Source organism: Rhinopithecus roxellana, chromosome 19 (assembly GCF_007565055.1).
Source record: "Rhinopithecus roxellana isolate Shanxi Qingling chromosome 19, ASM756505v1, whole genome shotgun sequence".
Taxonomy (NCBI): Eukaryota; Metazoa; Chordata; class Mammalia; order Primates; family Cercopithecidae; genus Rhinopithecus; species Rhinopithecus roxellana.
In genome coordinates, this window is record NC_044567.1 from 25,761,153 (window position 1) to 25,785,301 (window position 24,149).

Genomic DNA, 24,149 nt, shown 5'->3' on the forward strand with positions numbered 1-24,149 from the left:
TTTGCTTAAGTTGTAGGGACAGAGGTTTTCACCTGTTTTTCTTTCCAGCCACCTGTATCACCTCAAGATTTGTTGCTCAGTGCCTTCCCCTAAGTGTTTTCTGATCCTTAGAGAAGCCCTTGGAGGGCTGGGCGCGGTGGCTCATGCCTGTCATTCCAGCACTTTTGGAGGCCAAGGCAGGTGGATCTCTTGATGTCAGGAGTTTGCGACCAGCCTGGTCAACATGGTAAAACCCCGTATCTTCTAAAAATACAAAAATTAGCTGGGCATGGTGGTGCGTGCCTGTAATCGCAGCTATTCGGGAGGCTGAGGCAGGAGAATCACTTGAACTTGGGAGGCAGAGGACGCAGTGGGCCAAGATCATGCCACTGCACTCTAGCATGGGCTACAGAGGGAGACTCTGTCTCAAAAAAAAAAAAAAAAGAGAGAAGCCCTTAGAGGCCTTGGTTGATTTAATTTTTTGCCTCCTGAGCCCCAGAAGGGGCTTCCCTGGACTGTAATTTCTTCTTGTCAATAACTATAACTTTTTGTCAGCCTGCTTCCCTTGACTGTAATTTCTTCTTGTCAATAACTATAAATAGTTTCAGATTTGATAAATTAGACAGCTACAGGTGTGTGGATGAGATTCTTGGGGTCACAGATGAATGATGGTTTTTAACTCATAGCAATAGCAGTAGCCAGAATATCAGTATTTTTTCCTTTTAACCTTTTTTTATTTTTTGAGACAGAGTTTCGCTTTGTCAACCTAGGCTGGAGTGCAATGTTGAGATCTCAGCTCACTGCAACTTCCACCTTCTGGGTTCCAGCAATTCTCCTCCCTCAGCCTCCTGAGTAGCTGGTATTACAGGTGCCCGCCACCATGCCCAGCTACTTTTTGTAGTTTTAGTAAAGGTGGAGTTTGACCATGTTGGCCAGGCTGGTCTCGAACTTCTGATCTCAGGTGATCCGCCTGCCTCGGTCTCCCAAAGTGTTGGGATTACAGGCGTGAGCCACTGCGCCCTGGATAATGCTGGAGACATTATTTTTATTATACTGGATGGTGAGTGTGTATTCAATTTGCTATGAATATAGATACTATCTGTCTTCCAAAGTTCATTATGCAAATATCTTCAAAGAGGTGCCCTGAACAGGTTAGTGCCTTGCCCCCCATAACATGCATAACTGAGAGATCCATGCAGAATTGTCCTTTTTCTGTTCTCTGCTGCTCTTCTCTACTCTTAGGCTGCCTTGTGTTGGGCAGATAAGTGAACAAGGCACTGAAGATAGGGGAGATACACTGGGCAGTCCTACCCTCTAGTGTAGGAAAGACAGTCTGGTAGAGGACACAAACATACCACAAATATTTGTAACACAGGAAGTCCTGAGCAGTAAGACATGTGAACCCCTCTAGTAATGTTCTCACCATGACCACTGTTTCTTTTTCTTTTTTTCTTTTGAGACAGGTTCTCCCTCTGTTGCCCAGGTTGGAGTGCAGTAGCACGATCTCAGCTCACTGCAACCTCCACCTCCTGCCTCAGCTTCCCGAGTAGCTGGCATTACAGGCACGTGCCACCAAGCCTGGCTAATTTTTGTGTATTTTTGTATTTTTAGTAGAGACAGGGTTTCACCATGTTGGCCAGGCTGGTCTTGAACTCTTGGCCTCAAGTGATCTACCCACCTCAGCTTCCCAAAGTGCTGGGATTACAGGTGTGAGTCCCCACACCCAGCCCAATTTCTTCTTACTAGATGTCTCAGGCTTCTATACTGTTGACTGATCCTTCTTTTTGAAACTTTCAACCTTCCTTGTCATTTGTGACCCATTTCTTCCAGGTTTTCCTCTAATCTCTGCCTACTTTTTGGCTTTTTTCGTTATTTGCTTTTTTTTTTTTTTTTTCTGAGACGGAGTCTTGCTCTGTCACCAGGCTGGAGTGTAGTGGCGTGATCTTGGCTCACTGCAACCTCTGCCTCCTGGATTCAAGTGATTCTCCTGCCTCAGCCTCCTGAGTAGCTGGGACTACAAGCACGTGCCACCATGCCCAGCTGATTTTTGTACTTTTTAGTAGAGATGAGGTTTCACCATGTTGGCCAGGCAGGTCTCAATCTCCTGACCTTGTGATTCACCCGCCTCAGCCTCTCAAAGTGCTGGGATTACAGGTGTAAACCACCAGGCGTAAGCCACCGCGCCCAGCCCCTGGCTAATTTTTCTATTTTTATGGTAGAGTTGGGGTTTCTCCACGTTACCCAGGCTGGTCTCAAACTCCCGACCTCAAGTGATCTGCCTGGCCTCCCAAAGTGCTGGGATTACAGCCGGGAGCTACCATCCCTGGCCCTAGCTTGCCTCAAGATGGTAGTGGACCTCAGGGTTCCAGCTGTAACCCTCTGCTTTAATTTTCGATTTCCCAATAAAGAAACTTTCTTCCCTTTTATGGGCTGACCCCTCCTCTACATTCTGTTCGCTTATTGTGACCTTCTAGGTGCATGAGCTGTGTGGTTTGTTACATTTGCAGGCTGGCTGCCAGTACTTAGATTTATTATGCCTTGAAAATGGACCATTTAAAATATTTTCTCACGGAAGTATGTAGAGAAGTTTTGTTTCTACCTCAAGAAATGGGAAGCTACTGAAGCTTAAACCAGGGGAATATGTTGTCCTGCTTGTTTAAACACAGCAATGACCGGGTGTGATGGCTCACGCCTGTAATCCCAGCATTTTGGAAGGCTGAGGTGGGAGGATCGCTTGAATCCAGGAGTTCAGGGCCATCCTGGGCAAGAGTGCGAGAACCAGAAAAAAATAAACACAGCAATGCCATATAGAATAAAAACTCCCTGATTTGGGGGGGAGGAAATCCAAAATATGTGTCTGGAATTTTGATCACAGTATAAAATATAATTGGGCGCGCTATGCGAATCTCACAGTCTTTGGCTTTGAATTACCGCTTTCCCTTCACTCTTTGGTTGTTCTCAAGGGCCTCCTCGCTTCCGATTATCGGTCCAAACTGAGCAGTGTCCTTAAAGGTTTCTGGCGCTCCGGCGCGCTTTATAGTCGTCAGCGTTAGGTGTGGAGGAAAATGGGGCGGGGTTAGAAAGTAGCTAGCGAGTGATTGGCTGTTTTGCTACCATACGTTAATTACCGTGATTGCCTAAAGCATCTTCAAAATGTTGAGCTTGTTTTAAATGCTTTGTCGAACTTTGGTAATGGAAAGATCATTTTTGGAAGAAAGCACATACTGATATTTTCCAGGAGAAAATGGTGCTCACGAAAAACTCACCATAAGCTTAATATGTGTGAGTTTCTTTCGCACGGGGGAGGCGTGGCGTTATTTGTTAAGACTGTACTTTCAGGGATCATTTCTATAGTTTATTACTAGAGAAGTTTCTCTGAATGTGTAGAGCACCGGAAACTACGAGGAGGAAGCGCAGTGTTCTCTCCTGAGCGTGAAGTTGGCGTTTGGTGTCGCTTTATTTGTGACTGCCTTTTGTCATTGATGATCGTTCTTTTTCTCCCTTTGGGAGAATAGGAGGGAGAGAATGCAGTCTGAGTGGTTCCGGCGTAATTATTCATGTACTAAAAGTAGTTTGTTCGTTCATTAGCCAGCGTTTTTTTTTTATTAATTGTAGCTTAAGGCAATGCTCGTTATTTTTTTTTTTTTTTTTGGAGACTCTTGGAGTGTGTATGTGTGTTGTGTTGTTGTCTTTTTTGAAGTCGGGGCATTGTTCTGTCATCTTAGGCTGGAGTGCAATGGCCAATTTTCGGGTCATTGCAGCTTCCGTCTTTTAAGCATTTCTCGTGTTATGTCTTCTGAGTAGCTGTGACTGCAGGTTCGCCTCCAGGCCCCGCTAGTTTTTGTATATTTAGTAGAGTGGCGATTTCATATTGTTGGTCAGGGTGGATTCGAGCTCTTTAGCCTCAGGTGATCCAGTCGCCTCCGCTTCCCAAAGAGCTGGGGTTACAGGCGTGCGCGATTAATTTTTTCTTGGTAGGTAAGACGTGTTTTCTTTTTTTATTTTTTTCTTGGTCGTGTTACTACTTTGGCCTTTTTCTTTTTTTTCAGTCCCTTTTAATTATTCACAGCCTCATTGTTTGATAGTACTGGAAATTGGTCTGTTTTGTGTATTTTGTTTTCCCTTGTCTAATTAGTCTTTATACTTCAGTAAGATCTTTTAGGTGAGGACTTGTATTCCAGTGAGCTCTTTTTATGTTATAGCCTTCCTTCCAACACACACAGTATCTTTAGTCCCTCCCTCATCCCTTCCCATGATTGAGAACCATTTTAATCCATTTTGTAATACACCAGAGTGTGGCGAACTAAATGCTTCAATGCAACTTTCTGTAAATATTTTTGATGAATAAACAGTGAGTTTGCCTTCCAGTATATCTATGTGTGACTAATGAAGGCCTTCTTTAATCTCCTCCCCCCCCAACCCAGTTCCATCTCAGGAAGTTTTCTGATATTTGCATTAATTCTGATATTTCCTTTGCAGGAATTTATGTTGATGCAGTTAACAACTTGGGCCAAACAGCACTTTTTGTTGCGGCATTATTGGGCCTTAGGAAATTAGTTGATGTTCTGGTGGATTATGGATCAGATCCAAATCAGTAAGTACAATAATATTGATGTCTAGAAAACAGGGGTTGTGCTATTGAGATGAGTTGGGGTGTTTTGAAGAACCATTGGCCGGGCGCAGTTGTTCACGCCTGTAATGCCAGTACTTTGGGAGGTCAAGGCAGGCGGATCACGAGGTCAGGAGTTCGAGACTAGCATGACCAACATGGTGAAACCCTGCGTCTACTAAAAATATAAAAAATTAGCCGGGCGTGGTGGCACATTGCCTATAATCCCAGCTACATGGGAGGCTGAGACAGGAGAATCATTTTAACCTGGGAGGCGGAGGTTGCAGTGAGCCAAGATTGCACCATTGCACCCCAGCCTGGGCAACAAGAGTGAGACTCCATCTCAAAGAAAAAAAAAAAAAAGGGTGACTTTTGCCTGACTCTCATAGCTGTGGTTTAAAAGAATCGGAGTTTAGGCCAGGCATGGTGGCTCACGCCTGTAATCCATGAGCCACTTTGGGAGGCCGAGGTGGGAGGATCACCTGAGTTCAGGAGTTTGAGACCAGCCTGACCAACACAGAGAAACCCTGTCTCTACTAAAAATACAAAGCTGGGCGTGATTGCGCATGCCAGTAATCCCAGCTACGCGGGAGGCTGAGGCGGGAGAATCGCTTGAACACGGGAGGAGGAGGTTGTGGTGAGCTGAGATCTCACCATTGCATTCCAGCCTGGGCAACAAGAGTGAAACTCCATCTTAAAAAAAAAAAAAAACAACAACAACAACACTGAAAGACTTGAAGTTTAATAGTTGGTCTAAATTTTAATATGGAACAGCAACACAATGAATTAGTGACAGGTGAACAGCTACTTTTTTTTTTTTTTTTTCCTGACACATGGTCTGGCTCTGTTATCCAGGCTGGAGTGCAGTGGCACGATCTTGGCTCACTGCAGCCTCTGCCACCCGGCTTCAAGCAATTCTCCTGCCTTAGCCTCCTGAGTGGCTGGGATTACAAGTGCACACCACCATGCCTGGCCAATTTTTTGTATTTTTAGTAGAGACAGGGTTTTGCCATGTTAGCCAGGCTGGTCTCAAACTCCTGGCCTCCATCCACCTTGGCCCTCCCATAGTGCTGGCGTTACAGGTGTGAGCCACTGCACTTGGCCGAACATCTCTTTTTGTGAAGCACTTCGGCTTTTCCTAGGGCCTTCCCAAATATTAGCTTATTTGACACCTTGACAGAGAAGGGAGAGTGGTGGTGGATATTTTTTCAGTTCCCATTAAACAGAAGCAGAAACTGGGGTTTTGAGCACTTAAGTGATTCCAGCTGATTTTCACAGGAACACCAGAATATGAATAATCATAAGTTTTTCCCATCTTACTTAAGGAGGCTGTGTTTAATGTACCTACTTAAATTATTGATATTGGAAGTTTTGTACTTTTTTTTTTCTTGTGATGGAGTCTTGGTCTGTCACCCAGGCTGGAGTGCAGTGGCGCTACTATGGCTCACTGCAAACTCCACCTCCTGGGTTCAAGTGATTCTCCTGCCTCAGTCTCCCAAGTAGCTGGAATTACAGGCACCTGCCACCACGCCCGGCTAATTTTTGTATTTTTAGTAGAGACGGGATTTTGCTATGTTGGCCGGGCTGGCCTCGAACTCCTGACCTCAGGTGATCCGCCCACCTTGGCCTCCCAAAGTGCTGGGATTACAGGCGTTAGCCACCGCGCCCAGCCTGTTTTACCATCTAATCATTCCTCCCACAAACAGTAAGAAAGCTGGATTAGGAGAAAGATGATATTATTTCTCATTTCTCATGAATGTTAAGAAGGAAAGGAATAATGATTTATACCCAGCTAAGCTTACAAGAGAATCCAGGTCTACCTGGTATCAAAATGTGTACTATTCATATTTATTTATTGTAAAGCCTAAAAACTGGAGTCTCTGGCTAGCCAACTCAGAAGTTTATTTGGTACACACAGTGTTCAAAAAAAATTGAAATAGTGGGCAATATTTAACATTTGGGAGACTTTATTTATTTATTTATTTATTTATTTATTTATTTATTTTGAGTGTCTTGGTCTGTCGCCCAGGCTGGAGTGCAGTGGCGCGATCTTGGCTCACTGCAACCTCCGCCTCCTGGGTTGAAGAGATTCTCCTGCCTGAGCCTCCTGAGTAACTGGGACTACAGCACCCGCCACCACGGCCGGCTAAATTTTTTTGTATTTTTAGTAGAGACAGGGTTTCACCATGTTGACAAGGATGGTCTTGATCTCCTGACCTCGTGATCCACCCACCTTGGCCTTCCAAAGTGCTGGGATTACAGGCGTGGGCCACTGCGCCCGGCAACATTTGGGAGATTTCAAATTAAAAACTGGGATTTCTGGCTCTTGGAAATTCGGAATATCTGGCTTTCCTGGCTCCTTTTCCTGGCTCCCTTTCCTGGCTCCCTTTCCTGCCCAACAGCAATAGATCCCTGACCCTCCTCAGAGAAAGCCTAAACCCAGTTACTTGGTCCAGCAGGCATCTGATTTGTGACTTCAATAGGTCCAGTCCATCACAGCATTTCCACTGTGCATATAATAGGAATAAAACCTCCTAGCTGGGTGCGGTGGCTCACACCTGTAATCCTAGCACATTGGCAGGCTGACGCGGGTGGATCATCTGAGGTCGGGAGTTCGAGACCAGCCTGGCCAACATGGTGAAACCCCATCTCTACAAAAAATACAGAAAGTAGCCAGGCATAGTGGCGTGTGCCTGTAATCCCAGTTATCTGGAAGGCTGAGGCAGGAGAATTGCTGGAACCCTGGAAGCAGAGGCTGCAGTGAGCCAAGACTGCACCACTGCACTCCAGCCTGGGTGACAGAGTGAGACTCCATCTCAAAAAAAAAAAAAAGGGCCTCCTGGCTGGGTGCAGTGGCTCACACCTAAAATCCCATCACTTTGAGAAACTGAGGCAGATGGATCACCTGAGGTCAGGAATTCAACACCAGCCTGGACAACATGGCAAAACTAAAAATACAAAAATCAATCAGGTGTGGTGGCGTGCACCTGTAGTCCCAAGTACTCAGGAGGGTGAGGCAGGAGAATCACTTGAACCCAGGAAGCAGAAGTTGAAGTGAGCCAAGATCGCACCACTGTACTCCACCTAGGAAACAGAGCAAGACTTCATCAAAAACAAAAAAAGGAATAAAGCCTCCTCCCAGAAATTCCCCTTCACCTTGATGAGATAAAAAAATTTTAAAAACTTTTTTTCCTGGTACCTCTATGCAGCTAATCATCAGATATTTTTTAAGTCACATGAAAATGTTCGTAACAACAAAATAACAAAGCCATAGGGGTTTGCCATCCTCTCTTGTTCTTGTCCCTTTCCACTTCCTTCCTGGCACTGCCTGGCATTACAAGTGGCCTTCCTGGATACTTGAAAGAGAGAACTTCTTTAAACTCTGAGGTCTTCAGAAGCTGAGCTCCTTCCTGGTCTCAGCTGTGTCATTACTATTATGTACCATATCATGGGCTAGTCTCAATTCCCTGATCTTGAAAATTAAGGTTTGAATGGTTTGATCTTTAAACAAATCAGCTTTAAGCCTGGACAAAGCAGTTGTAAATGCAGATGACGATAACATATTTCAATTTGTATCTGTATTTTTTTATACAGGCTTTTAAAAAACAGTTTATGTTTACTGAACACAGTTATACTGTCATACAGAATATGAAAGTGATGATGGTCATGACTATTTCACTCAAGGCATTGTTTATACACCTTGTTCCAGTAATTAAAAGAAGTGGGAAATAGCGGGGCTTGGTGGCTCATGCCTGTAATCCCAGCACTTTGGGAGCCCGAGGCGGGTGGATCACCTGAGGTCGAGTTTGAGATCAGCCTGGCCAAAAGGTCAAACCCCATCTCTACTAAAAATACAAAAATTAGCCAGCCATGGTGGTGGGCACCTATAATGCTAGCTACTCGGGAGGATGAGGCAGGAGAATCGCTTGCACCCAAGAGGCGGAGGTCGCAGTGAGCCAAGATCGTGCCACTGCACTCCAGCCTGGGTGACAGAGCGAGACTCTATCTCAAAAAAAAAAAAGGGAGGAAAACTAAAGAAAAAAGGAGATGTTGCATTTTTGCTAAAGAACTGCAGGCTGTCCCAATATGGCCTCCATACAACACGGGAATATGCAAATATTAGCTGAGCCAGTCTCCATGCTGCCTTTTTTTTTTTTTTTTTTTTTTTTTTTGGTATAGACAGGGTCTCTGTTGCCCAGGCTGGTCTCAAAACTCCTGGGCTCAAACAATCCTCCCACCTCACCTCTCAAAGTGCTGGGATTACAGGTGTGAGCTACTGCATCTGGCTGACACCTTTCCTTCCGGGCTTTGAAATTAAACAATACAGTAGAGACAGTAGAGCGTGTGTGAGTCTAGAAAAATTCTGGAAGGAAGCACAACAAAATGTTCATTGTTTTAAGTTACCTTTGGTTACTTAATTCTCATACTAATTGGCTTTTTTCTTTGTACTTTTCTAAGCTTCCAACTTTTCCTCCCCTAAGCAATCTTAAAACTAACCCCTCCACAACACACACACATAAAATACAAAAGCTGCCAGGCGCAGTGGCTCACATCTGTAATCCCAGCACTTTGGGAGACTGAGGCGGGTGGACCACAAGGTCAATAGTTCGAGACCAGCCTGGCCAACATAGTAAAACCTTGCCTCTACTAAGAATACAAAAATTAGGGCGGTGCGGTGGCTCATGGCTGTAGTCCCAGCACTTTGGGAGGCTGAGGGGGGCGGATCATGAGGTCAGGAGATGGAGACCATCCTAGCTAACATGGTGAAACCTGTCTCTACTAAAAATACAAAAAATTAGTTTGGTGCGGTGGCACGCACTTGTAGTCCCAGCTACTAGGGAGGCTGAGGCAGGAGAATCACTTGAACCCAGGAGGTACAGATTGCAGTGAGCCGAGATTGTGCCACTGCACTCCAGCCTGGGTGACAGAGTGAGACTCCGTCTCAAAAAAAAAAAAAAGAATACAAAAATTAGCTGGGTGTGGTGGTGCGTGCCTGTAATCCCAGCTACTAGGGAGGCTGAGGCAGGAGAATCTCTTGAACCCAGGAGGCAGAGGTTGCAGTGAGCCGAGATCGCACCATTGCACTGCAGCCTGGGGAACAAGAGCGAGACTTCGTCTCAAAAAAAAAAACCCCAAAAAACAAAAAAGAAGATGGTAAGACATTATACAAAGTGGTTTTTGCAGCGAGGAGGATATTGTGGTTCCCACAATGCAGTGTGCTGAACTGCTTCTCTGCCCAGCAGTGGGAGAGAGCCTGCAGTGAGAACCAATGGGATCAGTGGTTCCTATATGTCTGGGTGCAGGCCAGCCTCATTAGTATCACCAGGGGAATTTGAAAAATAAAACAAAACAAAACCACATTCCTGGGTCCTGTGCTTGCAAATTTTTTTTTCAGTCAGTATAAGGTATAGTCTGAGAATCTGTGCTTTTGACAGATATCCCAGGAGCTTATTAACTAAATTATGATACACCCATTCATTGGCATACTATGCAGCTGTTAAAAAGAATGGAGGTGCCTTGTAGTTTCTCATATGGCAATTTCTCCAAGATAGATTCTTAAATGAAAATACATAGGCTGGGTGCAGTGGCTCACGCTTATAATCCCAGCACTTTGGGAAGCTGAGGCGGGTGGATCACCTGGAGTTCGAGACCAGCCTGGCCAACATAGTGAAACCATGTCTCTATTAAAAATACAAAAAGTAACTGGACGTGGGTGGCAGGCACCTGTAATCCCAGCTACTTGGGAGGCTGAGGCAGAAGAACCACTTGAGCCTGGGAGGCGGAGGTTGCAGTGAGCTGAGATCGTGCCATTGCACTCTAGCCTGGGTGACAAGAACAGAACTCTGTCTCCAAAAAAAAAAAAGAGAAAAGAAAATATGTAGATACAGAAGAGTTTGTATAGTGTATTCTTATCTATACTTTTATATACATAGAACATTTCCAGAAGGATACAAAAACTTGTAACAGTAATTGCATCTTGGTAAGAGAACTGGGTGTCTGGAGTTGGAGGACTTTTTTCTTATCTTCTCTTCATCATCCTTTTATTTTCTTTCTTCCTCCTCTTTTTCTTCTTCCTCTTCCTCTTCTTCTTCTTTTTTTTTTCCCTTCCCCCCTCCTCCTATTTGTATTTCTTTTTCAGTTAAAGAGAGAGTTCCCCGGTGATTCTCATGTGTAGCCGGGTTAGGAAACTAAGGCTATACATCATATCCTCACTGTATCCTGGACACATTAAAGGCTGTCACTTCATGCCTCAGAGAGTTTACTGGCTTTGGTGAAATTTTCCTGAGATGAAATTTTTCTGAAGTATAGATCCTTGACTGCGTTGCTAATGCCAAGGTTTTGTGGGCCTCTACCACAAGATTTTTTGGGGGGACTGTGGGGAGACATTCTCAAATGAGAGAGCTGGCACCTTGTTAGGCTGTGCTTGACTAGCCTGATCCCAGGACACTGCAGATGTGAAGACATTGTTTTCGTGCAGCCAATATCAGGGTGCTGGGGAAAGAAAATTGGATTTGGAACCAGGTCTATGCCTGGGAATGAACCTCAGCTTTGCCATTTTGTTTCCTCATCTGTAAATTGGGAAATGATACTTCCTTGAGGGTTGAGTGAAGGAGGGAAAAAAAGGTGTGTGTGTGTAGAAAGTTCCTGTGGTCACAGACGGGCTTCACAAATGATGATGTTATATTCCTCGTCATCAAGGTTGCCTTGTAGAATGGGAGCCATGTGTTGCACACTGAGCCCTGCTCCATGGAATGCAGGAGCATTGCCATGGACATCCATTGTACCCATCTCCCTCCCCAGCCGCTGCTTTGATGGGAGCACGCCTGTCCATGCAGCAGCATTTTCAGGCAATCAGTGGATCCTTAGTAAACTGCTGGATGCAGGAGGTGACCTGCGACTCCACGATGAGAGGGGTCAAAACCCGAAGACTTGGGCTTTGACAGCAGGAAAGGAGCATAGCACCCAGGTAAGGGTGGGTCCCACTCTGTAGCCATGCCCAGTAGAAGAGCACTGGACTGAGAGTCAGGCTCCCAGTGGTCAGCACAGAGCGTGCAGTGGCCTTAGCTTTGGCACTGGACTCTCAGACTTGGATCAAAGCAAGTTAGCCAGCTGTGAAACTTCTGGCAGTTCTAGTGAACCTTTCTACTCATCCATTCTGTGGGAAAAGCAAACAACTGTAACTTTGTCTGACCTATTTAACTAGCACTTACCATGACTTAGATGTTGTTTTAAATGTTTTTTATGTATTAAGTTACTTTAATCTTCACAACAACCTCTCAGGTAAGTACTATTATTGTCCTTATTGTACAGGTGGGGAAACTGAGGCCCACTGACATTAAGTAACTTTGCTTGGCAGGTGGAATTTTTTTTTTTTTTTTTTTTTTAGGGGGTGGGAAGGAGTCTGTTGCCCAGGCTAGAGTGCAGTGGCATGAGCTCAGCATGAGCACACCAACACACTCGGCTTTTTGGTTTTTGAGAAGGCGTGTTGCTCTGTCACCCAGGCTGGAGTGCAGTGGTGCAATCTCGGCTCACTACAACCTCCGCCTCCTGGGTTCAAGCAGTTCTTCTGCCTCAGCCTCCTGAATAGCTCGGATTACAGGCATGCACCACCACACTCAGCTAACTTTTGTATTTTCAGTAGAGACAGGGTTTCTCCATGTTGGCAAGGCTGGTCTTGAACTCCTGACTCAGGTGATTCGCCCGCCTCGGCCTCCCAAAGTGCTGTGATTACAGGCATGAGCCATCGCGCCCGGCTGGTGTGATGTGTTTTAATGAAGACTAAATAACATAAATGTAAAACTCAAAGGGCAGGTACAGTGCCAGGCCCCTCTGTGCAGTCTCCTTTCTGGGGCTCCTGCTTGTTAGCTGTTGGGCCTTGGACCAGCAGTTTTACTCCTCTTGGCCTTGGTTTCCTCATCTGTTGAAGGAGGGAGTTGGAGGAAATTGTTGCCCTAAATCCTGTCCCTGAAAACGTTCCATACCTTTAGAAAATCACCTGGGCCCTTTCCTTTTGAGAGATTTTTCTGTTGGGGGCTCTCAGTTCCTTGGACCATTTGTCTTCACACCCAGGCTTCCATTGCACTGAGAACTGGTGTGCCCGCATTGGGCATCTCTGATACTTTGCAGATAGTGGAGTTCATGCAGCGCTGTGCCTCACACATGCAGGCCATCATCCAGGGCTTCTCTTATGACCTCCTGAAGAAGATAGACTCCCCGCAGCGGCTTGTCTACAGCCCACCCTGGTTCGGGGGCCTTGTGCAGGGGTGAGTACTGCCTCAAGCAGAGTGGGATATTTTCCATCACCCAGCCTTCCTTGTGGGAGCCCTGCAGCATGGGTTGCCTCGGCTCCTCCACATCAGTGCCCTCTAGCATCTGGCCCATCCAAAGGGGCGTGCTTGGAAAGAAAAGGCTTGGCGCTGATGAAGGAAGGCCAGAGGATCACCTTTGGCCCTCCCCAGAAGGTCTGAGAGGAATGAGTGTGGGCTCCAGTGGAAACCACTCTGTGTTTAGCAGAAGGGGAACATCTCAGGTCTGAGGAGCCCAGCAGAAAACCCTTACCCAGCAGGGCACCTTTCTGGCTTTTTCGTCGTCTTCTGAACAATAGAGTGTTCCTTTATTACTAAGGTTGCAAAAGACCACAAATGCTCAACTTACAGTTTCTTCGGCTATTTTCAGCTGATATGAGAGACTTGCTGCCAGCTGGATGGGCAGCCCCCTCCTTCTTCCATCACAGCTGCAGGAGGTGGGCTCCATGCTTCTCTCCGTGCTCAGGGTTAAGCTTAGAAGGGAGGAGTGTCATTTCAACTTCTCTGGGATTGGTTGACTTAGGGTTTGTATGTAGAAAATTCTTCCCGTTTGGATTTTCTCTGATGGCATCTCTTTCTGTAAGCAGGGTAGGTGGGCTCACCACATGTTTGCAGGCTGCCTTGTCCTGTCATTCATGCACTTCAAGTCCTGACTTTCCTCTGATGATTGGATGCTCCTGGCTTCTCAGGCGAGATGAGTTCATGATCCCGTTAACTCCTAGCTGCTGTGCTGCCTGCCACTCTGGCCAGTTTTGCCTCTTTAATCAGTATCCAGAATGACCTTTTAAAAATGGAAATCAGGGGGCTGAGTGCAGTGGCTCACACCTGTAATCACTTTGGGATGCTGAGGTGGGCGGATCACCTGAGGTCAGGAGTTCGAGACCAGCCTGGCTAACATGATGAAACCCCGTCTTTACTAAAAATACAAAAATTAGCTGGGTGTGGTGGCATGCACCTGTAATCCCAGCTACTCAGGAGGCTGAGGCTGAGGCAGGAGAATCACTTGAACCCAGGAGGCGGAAGTTGCAGTGAGCCAAGATCGCACCACTGCACTCCAACCTGGGTGACAGAGCAACACACCTTCTCAAAAAAAAAAAAAAAAAAAAAAAAAAAAAAGCCGAGTGTGTTGGTGTGCTCCTCATAGTTCCAGCTACTCTGGAGGCTGAGGTGAGAGAATCGCTTGAATCTGGGAGGTGGAGGTTGCAGCAAGCCAATATCATGCAACTGCACTCCAGACTGGGTGACAGAGCGAGATCCTGTCTCAAAAAATAAAAATAAAATAATCAAATAAAAATAAAATAATAGAAATCAGGTTGTACTACTCTGCTAAAACTCCTTAAGGACCTTCCCTGTGGCTATTAGGTTAAGTTCAGAAATCCCTTATCTGGCCTTGGAGGCCCTGCCTCATCCAAGCCCTCCCACTTCATCTCCTCCCTCTGCCCCTGGTGCTTGTATGGAGACCCCTTCTTCAGAGTTTAGAGAATTGTCATAGTTTGCAATTATTTTATTTGTATATGTTCTCCAGTTTTCCAATTAAATTGTGAATTCCAAGAGGGCAGGGGCTGTGTCTGTGTCTGTCCTCTTCATTGCTACTAACCCTTAGCTGCTTGGTGCATGGTAGGGCTCTGTAGAAGGAGAGGAGGCTCATGAGTGAGCCTGAAAGGAAAACCCAAGTGTAAGAGTGGGTAAGCTTTTACAATCTTACTCATCTAGATACAGCATCGAGTTTAGAATTAGATGAAGCATTCTTATGGGGTTAATGGAATGTTTACATGGAAATACACTCTTCTTCCCCCACCTTTTTTTTATTTTTTTTTTTTTTTGAGACTGAGTCTTACTCTGTCGCCCAGGCAGGAGTCCGTGCAATCTTGGCTCACTGCAACCTCTGTCTCCTGGATTCGAGCAATTCTCCTGCCTCGGCCTCCTGAGTAGCTGGGATTAATATAAAATTAGCACACCTGGCTAATTTTATATTTTCAGTAGAGATGGGGTTTCACCATGGCCAGGCTGGTCTGGAATTCCTGACCTCAGGTGATCCACCGCCTCTGCCTCCTAAAATGCTGGGATTACAGGCGTGAGCCACCGTGCCCACCCCCCTTCTCTTAATGTAAAAAACCACACAAATTCTTGAAATTAGAGTTAGCCTCTGAGATTTGTGAGTGGTACTGTGTCAGATAAGATTCCTCACACGTGTGTGTTTGCACAGAGCTTGTACTGGGGAAAGAAGAAAAGCACTGAGTTGAGGACCGATGGCTGTAGATGACTGGAGTTAGTTTTTTCTCCCCTTAACACAGCCGAGTTTAGTTATATAGATGTGTGCTGAGAAATTTAGGTAGGAGAGCAGGAAATGTTGATCTGAACTGCAGTTGTTGTCCAGGTCACTGTTTGAGAACACTTGGCTCTTTTGCTTAAAAAGAACTCTTCACTCCAAAGAGCCACGTACTGCCCAGAGACCCCAGAGTAGAAGGCAGGAGGCCTTGTCACTGGTTACCCCCAGTTCTACTGCTGCTGGAGGCTGACACCCTCACTGTCAGCACAAGTTCTGTTCCCCTGGGCAAGAAACAGTTCACTGCCTCCTAGATCTTCTGAGGCCTAAGCACATAAGCCTTATTTTAAGAAGAGACTGATGGTTTGGTGTAGAAAAGTGGCCTTTTTCTTAGGGCCTGTCTACTCAAGTGAGAGTGACGGTATAGCTTATTATCTGTTGGCTGTTTCCAGAGTGAAAGGGAGACTATCAATAATGGTGCTGAGATACCAGGTGTAAACTGGGATGCTCAGTTCATCTCAGTCTAAACTTCAGAGTCTTCTCCTCAATAGCATAGCAGCTTAAAGCAGATACGGGACAGCTTGGCACTGATGAGTTGCCGAGGAAATAGAAAAGAAGTAAAGCGTTTACATGTGTTCTCTAATAGTGGCATGTGGGGCCTCAGAGACCTGAGGTAGGCTGGCCCTGAATATGCACCGTCCCCCAGCTCCTTTGTCGTTTGCCAAGAAAAGGAAAGTGCCTCTGGTGGCGGTAGGTTGTTTTTTCCTTCAGTCTGAGCTGAGAGTACTCAACTGGTAAGCATTAACTGAGCACCTACTGCATGGCACCATGCCAGATTCTGGGAACCGAAGAAATATGAGGCATCACCCCTCCTTCCAAGACAACTTCAGTGAGGGGGTACCCTGATGCACAGGTGATGGTTTGGGTGTGGAATGTGAGAAGAACAGTAGCTGGAATGAGCAACATCAGGGTCTGGTCACTGCTGCGTTTTATGACCTCAGGCCAGCAAGTTTCCTGTTCCTGGGCTTCATTTTTTTGCGTATATAATGAAAAAACTGAACAAGATGTGCTTATGGTTATTTCCAACTCTGACCATCTGTATTTGTTATCTACTGCTGTATAATGAATCACCCCCAAACTTAGCAGCCTCAAACAATAACATTTTTATCTCACACAATTTCTGTGGGTCAGGAATCAGGGAATGGTTTAACTAGGTTGTTCTGGCTCAAGAGTTTCTAATGAAGTTGCAGTTAAGATGTTAGTTAGGGCTGTATTCATCTGAAGGCTTGACTGAGGATGGACAGTTCAGTTCCAAGATGGCTCTTTTACATGGCTGGCAAATTGGTGCTGGGCATTGAGCCTCCCCCTAGGGCTGCTCATATCATGTCCTCATATCATGGCAGCTGGCAGAGCAAATGATCCAAGAGAGAGTAGGGCCAAAACCTTGGTAGATTTAGCCTCAAAGTGACAGACCATCACTGTTTTGCACTGTTAACAGTCAAAAATGAGTTAACAGGTCAGCCCCGTCTGACCTGTGAGCGCCTACACAAAGTTATGCATACTGGTAAGTGAAAATCATAGAGGCCCCCTCAGAGGCTGGCTATTACATCATCTCTAGTTTTGTAACAAAAAGTCTAGCAGTAAAGACAAAATCAACTATACCTTCTGAAAACTTGGTTCAGCATTATTCTTCTGGATATGAGTGGTTAACTGAGTTTTTTTTTTTCCTCTTTTAAATATTTCTAGAAACCCCAATGGCTCTCCTAACCGACTGTTTAAAGCTGGAGTCATTTCTGCTCAAAATATCTACAGCTTTGGTTTTGGGAAGGTAAGAGGTTGCCACTGACAGCCAGTGTTTGCAGGACTAACTAGAGAATCATCGGGCCCCATCTCCTACCTTTGTCCAACTCCTGCCTCCTTATCCTTACCAAAGTGGTGTTCTTTTCTTTTTTGTCCCTGTTGAGGGAAAGGTATCTCTTAGTGTTCCTGTCATACTAACAAATTGTGAAACCCCCAGAGAATTCCCTTGGATGACCCTGGGCTAGACTTAAGTTTAGAAAATGATCTTTTAATTAATTAATTAATTTTTAGTTTTAAATTTTAAATTTTTTTTTTTTTTTGAGACAGAGTCTGGCTCTGTTGCCCAGGCTAGAGTGCAGTGACGCGATCTCGGCTCACTGCTGCAACCTCTGCCTACTGGGTTCAAGCAATTCTTGTGCCTCAATCCTCCCAAGTAGGTGGGATCACAGGCATGTGCCAACATGCCTGGTTACTTGTATTTTTAGTAGAGATGGGATTTCGCCATGTTGCCTAGGCTGGTGTCGATCTTCTGGACTCAAGCAATCCACCCACCTTGGCCTCTCAAAGTGCTGGGATTACAGGCGTGAGCCAACTCGCCCAGCCCTACTGCGCGTTCTGTTTGTTGTGCTGAGGTAGCCTTGGGGGGCCGGGAGGAGGAATATCTGATTTGGCCGCATACAATCCTGGGTGCTGTAGGGGCCACAATGTGCTTCTCAGTCCCAGCCATGGCACTTGAGGCATCTGACTTCTTTCTATGAGCCTCAGTTTCTTCACGGAAAAGAATAAAAGGGAAATACTAATACAACCTTGAAAGTTTTTAGAAAGATTAAAGATAATATAAAGAATTGTGGCGAGGCCTGGTGGCTCACGTCTATAATCTTAGCACTTTGGGAGACCAAGGTGGGTGGATCACTTGGGCCCAGGAGTTTGACACCAGCCAACATGGCAAAAGCCCATCTCTATTAAAAAAAAAAAAAAAAAAAATTAGCCAGGTGTGGTGGTGCATGCTTGTAATCCCAGCTGCTTGGGAGGTTGGGGTGAGAGGATCGCTTGAGCCCAGGAGGTCAAGGCTGCAGTGAGCCAAGATCATGTCATATGCCGCAGCCTGGGTGACAGAGTGATACCCTGTCTCAAAAAAAAAAAAAAGGCCTAGTGCACAGGGGTATTCAGAAAGTTGATAAATAGCAGCTATCATTCTTTCAGCTGGCTGATAGGATTCTGGATGTGTTCTGCTTTTCCTCCCTTCTCCCCCTAATTTGAGGCTATGCCTTGGTTTCAGTTTTATCTCACAGGGGCAACACAGATCGCCTATCTAGGATCTCTTCTGGTCATTGGAGAAAAGGAAGTGATTCAAGCTGATGATGAGCCCACCTTCTCTTTCTTCAGTGGTCCCTACATGGTCATGACCAAGTAAGTGGGGGCTGGCAAGTGGGAGGTCTGATTGAGTTTCAGGGGAAGAGTGTGGGCTGCATGTGACTTCCTTATATGTGGGAAGTTTCTACTCAAACACAGGGAACACATTAGAACATCTCTCTAAATCAGGGTTTCTCAGCCAGGGCACTATTACCATTTTTGGCCAGATGATCCTTTGTTGTTGGGAGTAGTCCTGTGCATTGTAGGATGTTTAGAAGCCCCTGGTCTCTACCCACTAGTGCCAGTTACAATCCCTTACAGCCCCCACAGTTGTGACAACCAAACTGTCTTGCAGACATTGCCAAATGTCCTCTGGGGGAGAATCACTGCTCTGAAAGATTACTCATTACAATATTTTAATGTCTTTGCTTGCTAAAGAATTAGAGGCAGCTTGGTAGTGACTATCTTGCCTCTGATACAGGCTAAGAGTAACGAAGCCCCTATAGAAGCTGTTTTATTGCTTCTGCTTTTGCCCAAGTCTTTACCATCCCTCACCTGGACTGGTCTCCTAACTGGCTTCCCATTCTCTGGACCACCCCTCCCCTACCCATTCCCCACACTGCCGGTACCATTGTGCTTTTGAATACAAACCTGATCAAGTCACTCCCTCCCTTGCATTCAGTGACGACTTCCCACCACCTATACCTAAGTTCTCCAAGGTGCTTTAGTACCTGGGGGTAGTGGGAGGGAGGACCCAGTAGTGCCCAGTGGGCATTGCAAGTTCTGTGTGGAGACCACTTCTCTGGTCCTTGCTTAGGAAAGCTCATTCATTGAAGGAGTAAGTGGCTGATCACTCCCTTCTGCTGAAACTCTTTCCTGTCCTTGTAGCCTGGTGTGGAATGGGAGCAGGGTCACAGTGAAGGAGCTGAATCTCCCCACCCACCCACACTGCAGCAAGCTGCGGCTGGCCGACTTGTTAATTGCTGAGCAGGAACACAGCAGGTGAGAAGGAAGCCCAAGGCCCAGGCACCTTATAGGTCTAGGTCTCTCTACAGACCCGGGTTCTGGGCTATTCAGCTCTGTGCCTGGGATAGGGAGCTTCAGCCCCTCTCAGTCTCAGCATTTCCTGACTGTTGAAATTGATTGACTTGACTTCCAAGGGCTGCCAAGAAAGAGGAAGAGAAATTAATGAGTAGCCTGAGCAGTGGGGACAGTGGTGGTGAGGGCCTCTGTCTGTCAGCTGCCCTGTAACCCATGTCTCTGAATGCAGCAGCCTCCATGCAGGCCCTTCTGGTTATTATGCTACAATCCCTGAGTCCCACCCTCTTTGGGCCCTGTGCCCATCAGGACAACATGTGGCTATCTTGTTTTCATAGAGCATGGCTTGCTTAAGATCCAGATGTCTGAGGACATGTCTCATGTCCATTGATGACAGGCTCATGGATCTCTGGACCTTAGGGTTCCTGTGGCTCCAGAATTAGATCCTTCTGCTCTTGCTAGGACAGGGTCTTGATTCATTCATTCAGTGGACCCAGAGTTAGGTCATTCTGCTCTTGCTAGGACAGGTTCTTGATTCATTCGTTCAGTGGACCCAGGCTCATCGAGCTCTCTCCTGAGAAGGCTCCTGAACTCCTGCAGGAGGCATGTAGAGGGGCCACATTCTTTTTTTTGTGGAATTCGACTTGAAGGGACCAAAGGAAGCTTTAAGAAGGAGCCTAGGCAGCATAGACTTTGACATGAGACTGAGTCGGGTGTGCAAACTTGGATGAATTCCTGACATATTTCTTCCTCTTTTTTGGGGGGTGGCAGTGGGGATTGAGTTTCACTCTGTCACCCAGGCTGGAATGCAGTGGTATGATCTAGGCTCGCTGCAACCTTCACCTCCTGGGCTCAAGCGATTCCCGGGCCTCAGCCTCCTGAGTAGCTGGGACTACTGGCATGTGCCACTACACCTGGCTAACTTTTGTATTTTCAGTAGAGATAGGGTTTCATCATCTTGGCCAGGCTGGCCTCAAACTCCTGATTTAAAGTGATCTGCCCACCTTGGCCTCCCAAAGTGCTGGGATTACAGATGTGAGCCACTGCACCAGGCCCTGACATTTCCTTGATGTTGGTCTCCTCATCTATAAAATGAGTATAATGATACATTTCTTGCAGGTGGTTGTTAGAATCTGAGACGATATATGCAAAGAATACAGGAGCTCTTAGCCACATTGTCATTGTTGTCATTGATGGCTCTAAGCTCTCAGGGTCTCATCAGTTAGGACCACAGGTTGCAACAGAAACCCTCACCAACACCTCATCCTGTTTTCTTAGAAAACATTGTATACAAAAGGCTGGGTGCAATGGCTCATGCCTGTAATCCGAGCACTTTGGGAGGCCAAGGTGGGTGGATCACCTGAGGTCAGGAGTTCAAGACCAGCCTGGCCAACATGGCGAAACCCCGTTTTTACTAGAAATACAAAAAGTAGCCGCACATGGTGGTGGTCACCCGTAATCCCAGCTACTTGGAAGGCTGAGGCAGTAGAATTGCTTGAACCCAAGAGGCGGAGGTTGCAGTGAGCCGAGATCATGCCACTGTACTCCAGACTGGGCAATAGAGTGAGACTCGGTCTCAAAAAAAAAAAAAAAAAAAAAAAAAAGCCGGGTGCGGTGGCTCAAGCCTGTAATTCCAGCACTTTGGGAGGCCGAGACGGGCGGATCACGAGGTCAGGAGATCGAGACCATCCTGGCTGACACAGCGAAACCCCGTCTCTACTAAAAAATACAAAAAAAAAAAAAAAAACTAGCCGGACGAGGTGGCGGGCGCCTGTAGTCCCAGCTACTCGGGAAGCTGAGGCAGGAGAATGGCGTAAACCTGGGAGGTGGAGCTTGCAGTGAGCTGAGATCCGGCCACTGCACTCCAGCCTGGGCGACAGAGAGAGACTCCGTCTCAAAAAAAAAAAAAAGAAAAGGAAACATTGTATACAAATGGTATTTGTTTAGAATGTGTTCAAAAGGCCTACGCCCATTTTTTCATTATGTCCTCCTCTCCCCTGCCTTTTCTGAAGCTTCTTTTCTTTTGCAGCAAGCTGAGGCACCCCTACCTGCTACAGTTGATGGCTGTGTGTCTGTCCCAGGACCTGGAGAAAACTCGCCTTGTATATGAGCGCATCACTATCGGCACATTGTTCAGTGTCCTTCATGAACGAGTAAACCGCTGTTTCCATGGATTTTCCATTGCTGCCCTCCCAGTTTCTTCCTTCCTTACCCTCTTGCCCCAGCTATGGCGATCCCATTGCTGTATGCATGGAAGATAAATATCTTTATTCTTTGCTTCATAGGGGCTGTGTGACATGCTATTTAAGGCTGATAAGCACATGGTCAGAACTAGTATGGTTTTATTATTGTCAGTTCTGCTTTTTTTTTTTTTTTTTTTTTGGAGGGACAGAGAGTCCCTCTGTTGTCTAGGCTGGAGTGCAGTGGCGCAATCTTGGCTCATTGCAACCTCCACCTCCTGGGTTCAAGTGATTCTCCTGCCTCAGCCTCCTGAGTAGCTAGGATTACAGGTGCCCAACACCGTGCCCAACTAATTTTTTTTTTTTTTTTTTTTGAGACGGAGTCTCGCTCTGTCGCCCAGGCTGGAGTGCAGTGGCCAGATCTCAGCTCACTGCAAGCTCCGCCTCCCGGGTTTATGCCATTCTCCTGCCTCAGCCTCCCGAGTAGCTGGGACTACAGGTGCCCGCCACCTCGCCCGGCTAGTTTTTTTTTTTTTTTTTTTTTTTTGTATTTTTTAGTAGAGACGGTGTTTCGCCGTGTTAGCCAGGATGGTCTCGATCTCCTGACCTTGTGATCCGCCCGTCTCGGCCTCCCAAAGTGCTGGAATTACAGGCTTGAGCCACCACGCCCGGCCAACTAATTTTTGTATTTTTTGTAAAGACGGGGTTTCACCATGTTGGCCAGGCTGTTCTCAAACTCCTGACCTCAGATAATCCACCCACCTCGGCCTCCCAAAGTGCTGGGATTACAGGCTTGAGCCACTGTGCCCGGCCTGTCCTGCCTTTTTTTTGAGACAGGGTCTTGCTCTATTGCCCAGGCTGGAGTACAGTAGTGAGATCATAGCTCACTGTAACCTCCGGCTCCTGGACTCAAATGATCCTCCTGCATCAGCCTCCAATGTAGCTGGGACTACAGGTGCATGCCACCATGCCCAGCTAATTTTTTTTTTCGAGACAGAGTCTCCTTCTGTCCGCCAGGCTGGAGTACAGTGGCACGATCTCTGCTCACTGCAACTTCTGCCTCCCTGGTTCAAGCAATTCTCATGCATCAGCCTCCCAAGTAGCTGGGATTACAGGCACCCCGCACCACACCCAGCTAATTTTTGTATTTTTAGTAGAGACGAGGTTTCACCATGTTAGCCAGGATCATCTTGAACTCCTGACCTCAGGTGATCCACCCACCTCAGCCTCCTGAAGTGCTGGGATTGCAGGCTTGAGTCACTGCACCCAACCCCCACCCAGCTAATTTTTAAAATTTTAGTAGAATCATGGTCCCACTATGTTGCTTGCCCAGGCTGGTCTTGAACTCCTGCCTTAGCTTCCCAAAGTGTTGGGATTACAGGTACGAGCCACTGAGGCCAGCCTAGTCCTGCTTCTTTATCAGACATCTAAGAGTGCAACGGACCCAGAGAACACAGACATCTTTTGACTAACTATAATCCAGCAACCACTGGCTTTATTTTCCTACATTTTCATTTGTGCTCTCCCAGTTTTTTCTATAGAGGCCTGTATCACTCCCCTCTCACCTCTCAAGTTTCCTTGGGGTTGGGAGACATCTTTCCTGGCTTATAATAGGGTCCCTGGGAAGGGTGCTTTGGTCTGAGATGTGGGTTTAGAGAGCTCTTGGAGTATTTAGGTTTTTTCCCTCCATAACTTTGTTCTAAAGATTCTGGATAGAAATAAGGAGACCCCAAGAAGGGCCCTTCCCCCAAATAGCTTGCCATTCCTTCTAAGGCCTGAGGACATCCTATTTTGTTTTTTTGTTTTTTCCCCCTTGAGTGAGGGTATTACCTTAAAGACCATTTCTCTGGGGGAGAGACCCATTAAGACTTTAGTCAACCAGGTGCATTGATGTGAGTGACTTTCTGTCCCCTTAGAAAGCACTTTCTGGCTCATCTGACTGGGGTAGGACTGAATTGGTTATCTGCATCCTGCAGGGTCCTTTGAGCTTCTAGGTTCTCCCCAGCAGCTTGGGCTTGGACAGGGAGGGGACAGGGCAGGTTTACTGGTGGTATGGGGGGACCTCCCCTGTCAGTTTTCCCCTGGCCCATCCTGGATGCACATACCAGACTTTGAGAAATTTCTTTTCATTTTTTGTGGTATGAAGCAGCTCAGCTGAGGGAAAGGAATCCAGGTTTGGATCCAGGGGGCCTGAGTCATTGGGACGTCAGGCCTTTCACTTAGCCTCACTGAACTTTAGATTCTCCATCTGTAAAATGGGGATCCTTGGTAACCGTGAGGATCGTATGGAAAGACTGGAAATCACAAAATGCTACAGTGTCAGGGCCCCAGTCCTTTTTTTTTTTTTTCTTGGCATTTTATCTCTTGCTTGCAGCGATCCCAGTTCCCAGTGCTGCACATGGAGGTGATTGTGCACCTGCTGCTCCAGATATCTGACGCCCTGAGATACCTGCATTTCCAGGGGTTTATCCACCGCTCCCTCAGCTCCTATGCTGTCCATATTGTCTCCCCAGGTGAAGCGAGGCTGACCAACCTGGAGTACATGTTGGAAAGGTGGGCACAACATGGAGTGGGACTTTGTCCTGAAGGTGATCTCCCTTGGGGACCTCTCCTGTAGA

General features: G+C 46.5%; 1 protein-coding gene and 1 non-coding gene across 2 annotated transcripts in view; both read left to right on the top strand.

Annotated features, from left to right (window-relative positions):
- The first annotated feature begins 3,302 nt into the window (after positions 1-3,302).
- LOC115895084 lies at positions 3,303-3,520 on the top strand. Its single transcript, XR_004055278.1, has one exon. It is a non-coding gene; the product is annotated as a small nucleolar RNA U3 (small nucleolar RNA).
- Positions 3,324-24,149, top strand: part of TEX14 (testis expressed 14, intercellular bridge forming factor) — a 78,148-nt gene continuing 57,322 nt past the window's right edge. Inside the window, exons 1-9 of the mRNA XM_030923689.1 lie at positions 3,324-3,957; positions 4,459-4,573; positions 11,390-11,555; positions 12,716-12,852; positions 16,907-16,988; positions 18,240-18,370; positions 19,202-19,315; positions 21,381-21,504; positions 23,906-24,084. Of these exons, the coding sequence (XP_030779549.1) occupies positions 12,728-12,852; positions 16,907-16,988; positions 18,240-18,370; positions 19,202-19,315; positions 21,381-21,504; positions 23,906-24,084 (755 nt within the window). The 5' untranslated portion in view covers positions 3,324-3,957; positions 4,459-4,573; positions 11,390-11,555; positions 12,716-12,727. The remainder of the gene's footprint in view (positions 3,958-4,458; positions 4,574-11,389; positions 11,556-12,715; positions 12,853-16,906; positions 16,989-18,239; positions 18,371-19,201; positions 19,316-21,380; positions 21,505-23,905; positions 24,085-24,149) is intronic.